The sequence below is a fragment of the Galeopterus variegatus genome, unplaced genomic scaffold, assembly GCF_000696425.1.
Source record: "Galeopterus variegatus unplaced genomic scaffold, G_variegatus-3.0.2 Scaffold982, whole genome shotgun sequence".
Lineage (NCBI taxonomy): Eukaryota > Metazoa > Chordata > Mammalia > Dermoptera > Cynocephalidae > Galeopterus > Galeopterus variegatus.
In genome coordinates, this window is record NW_007727093.1 from 494,715 (window position 1) to 497,414 (window position 2,700).

At 52.1% G+C, this 2,700-nt stretch overlaps 1 protein-coding gene across 1 annotated transcript in view; it reads right to left on the reverse strand.

The window, feature by feature from the left end:
• Positions 1 to 29: 29 nt before the first annotated feature.
• CMIP (c-Maf inducing protein) overlaps positions 30 to 2,700 on the reverse strand; it is a 256,524-nt gene continuing 253,853 nt past the window's right edge. The window contains exon 21 of the mRNA XM_008574003.1: positions 30 to 248. Within this exon, the coding sequence (XP_008572225.1) occupies positions 30 to 248 (219 nt within the window). The remainder of the gene's footprint in view (positions 249 to 2,700) is intronic.

Sequence of the window (2,700 nt, forward strand, 5' to 3'; positions counted from 1 at the left end):
GGTGGGAGCTGAACTCAGGAGGGAGGCGACTACTGCTGGAAACGGCAAAGGCTGGGGAGCCTGCGGAAAACAAACACCCTGACCCCTTTCCTCCCGCCCACCTCCAGCAGGCAGCTTGCATTCTCCAGGCTCACCAGTGGGCAAAGGAGCCCAGACGACACAGGGCAGAGCGGGAAGGCCGAGGACAACACGAGGGTCACACCTTCCATCTGATAGTGATGAACGCCTGTTGTGAGCTGGGCCCCATGCTGGGTGGAAAGGACCAGAGAAGGAGCAGGTTGAAGAGTCTCGCACACGCACATGCACACAGGCCGACACCTGTAGCTTGCCATGGTGAAGCCCAAACCATCTGGCCATTTGGCCTGAGGCCCGGAGCTCCCAAAGCCAAGAGCTCTCTGGACCATCCCAGTTGACCTTCCCTCCTCAGCAAGGCTTGCCCTGCTGCCTCTGCTAGGCCTGGGTCCCCTGTCCTTTTCCATAGAGCCTGCTTTCCCGTGTGCCCCAAGGTGGTCTGGTGCTAAGCCACTAACACCCCTCATGTTCTCGCCTACGAGGGCCAGGTGGAGCCTGCCCATTCCAGAAATGTACAGAGGTCTCCGGAAGTGAGGCTGGCTGGCCAGGGGAGGGTGGGCAGGTAGCAGGGCCAGCTGGATGGTGTGGGAGGAATGAGGGTAGGGGGAGCAAGGGGCTTGGGGGGAGGCAGAGAACAGACTTAGGAACTCAGGAATCACCTCAGCAGGCAGGGGAGGGGATGGACGCGGGGAGGGGTGAGAGGTGGGGAGTGATTTTGTGCCCCAGGGGGTAGTTGGCAATGTCTGGAGACATTTTTGATTGTCACAGCAGGGTGTGTGTGTGTGTGCGTGCTAGCTACTAGTGTATAGCGATCAGGGATGCTGTTTAATATCATAGAATGAACAGGACAGTCCTCTGCAACAAAGAATTATCTGGCCCTGATGGTCAACAGTGTCCAGGGTGAGAAGCCCTGGCATCAGGAAGTGCCATGTAGATCCAGGACTCAGGACAGGGCTGGGGCTTGCCCCCCCACGCCCAGGCCCCCAAGCCACACAGAAAGGCCAGACTTTGATGAGTCACTTACAGTTTATTTTTGCCTGAAATTATTTCACATCTCTTTGTACACAGCTACATGACAGTAGTATTAACCATCAGGAAAAGCAACAGTGCGAGGGGAAAGGTGGCATGTCTTGTTTCTTTTTTTTTTTTTTTTTAAGTATTTTTTTTTTTAATTTTTTTAATTTTTTTTTTGTTGTTGTTGCTCTGCTTCTTCCTGCACCAGAGTGCTGTAAAGTGTGGGACTGGAGGGACGGGAACTAAAACCAAACAACAAAAACCAACAACAACAAAAAACAAAACACAGAACACACTCTCACACACACACACCAAATAAAACCTGGCACGTAAAATGAATTAAGACTGAAACCCGATTTCTTTTTTTTTTTTCCTTTTTTAAAAAAATGAGGGCATAGTAGGGGGTAATAAAGTCTACCTAGCAAAGTATAAAACGACAAAAGCATGGTTTCCATTGAATAAGATTAAATATATATAAAACAATTACATTGACTGGTTTGGAGGTGCTGGGGGGGGAAGTATTTGTGCTAAACCAACAGAAAAGGGGGCTGGGGGCGAGGGGGACCCCAAATAGACCATCACGGGGGTATTCTGTACAGTGAGGGCTTGTTAAGAAAAAGCCGACTGTTTATAAAAGAAATGGAGGTTGGTGGGTCTTCGGAGCAGGTGTGGGACAGAAGGAGCATCTTCGTCGCAGTGGTCACATTTATAGGGGTGGGCGGGCAGTTAGGCTGGCGGAGGTGACGCATCTCTCTTCTCTCCCAAGAGACCATGCAGGGAGGCGGGCATGCATGAGGAGACCGCGGGAAGCGCACGGTGGCGGGGGAGGCCACAGGTCGCATAGCCTCCGTTGGGGACAGGGACAGCAGAGGCTGACAGATGGGAACTCTCGGGGTGGTGGGGGGACGGCTCTTCCACCAGGGATGGATGGGGAGGACAGGTTAGCACCCCCCTTCCAAATCTGTAAAAGGGCCAAGAGAAAGAGCTTGGGCCTCAGAGGAGCGAGACAACAATAGAGGGACCCCCTTTCTCCCTCCTGCCCCCAGCCTGACCCCTATCCCGACAGGAAGGTGGAGACATTTGGAAACAGTGGCGGGTGGGCAGGGTGGGCAGACAGACGGAGGAGAGAGCGTCAGCATACAGAATCCATTACGAAAGAGCAATTTTCCAAGGAGGCTTTTTTGTTTTTCTCCTTTTTTTTTTTTTGACTGTTTGTTTCCTTTAAAAAAATAACAATAACACTACCACTAACCCGACAGCTGGTTGTTTGTACAGTACTACACGCCGGGGCGGGCGGGAGGGGGCCGGAGACTTCATAAATAAGAGGCGGGTCCCAGACCCGTAATTTGTCAACATTTCTTAAATAGGTGCATTATTTAAATCTTATGTACAAGGAGAATCACTTTGCATAGCAATGGTGAGGGCACAGGACGGGTGTGGTGACATGACTGGGCCTTGTCCCGATGGGGGGGGCGAGTTCCAGGCTCAGTTAGGAGCCTCTACGGAGAAAGCATCCTTCGTCCGCCCACGATGGTGACATCGGAGTTGACTTTTCCCACACGGCATTAAACACAAAGGCAAAGAAAATCCACAAAGGGTCCCCCCACCCCCAGT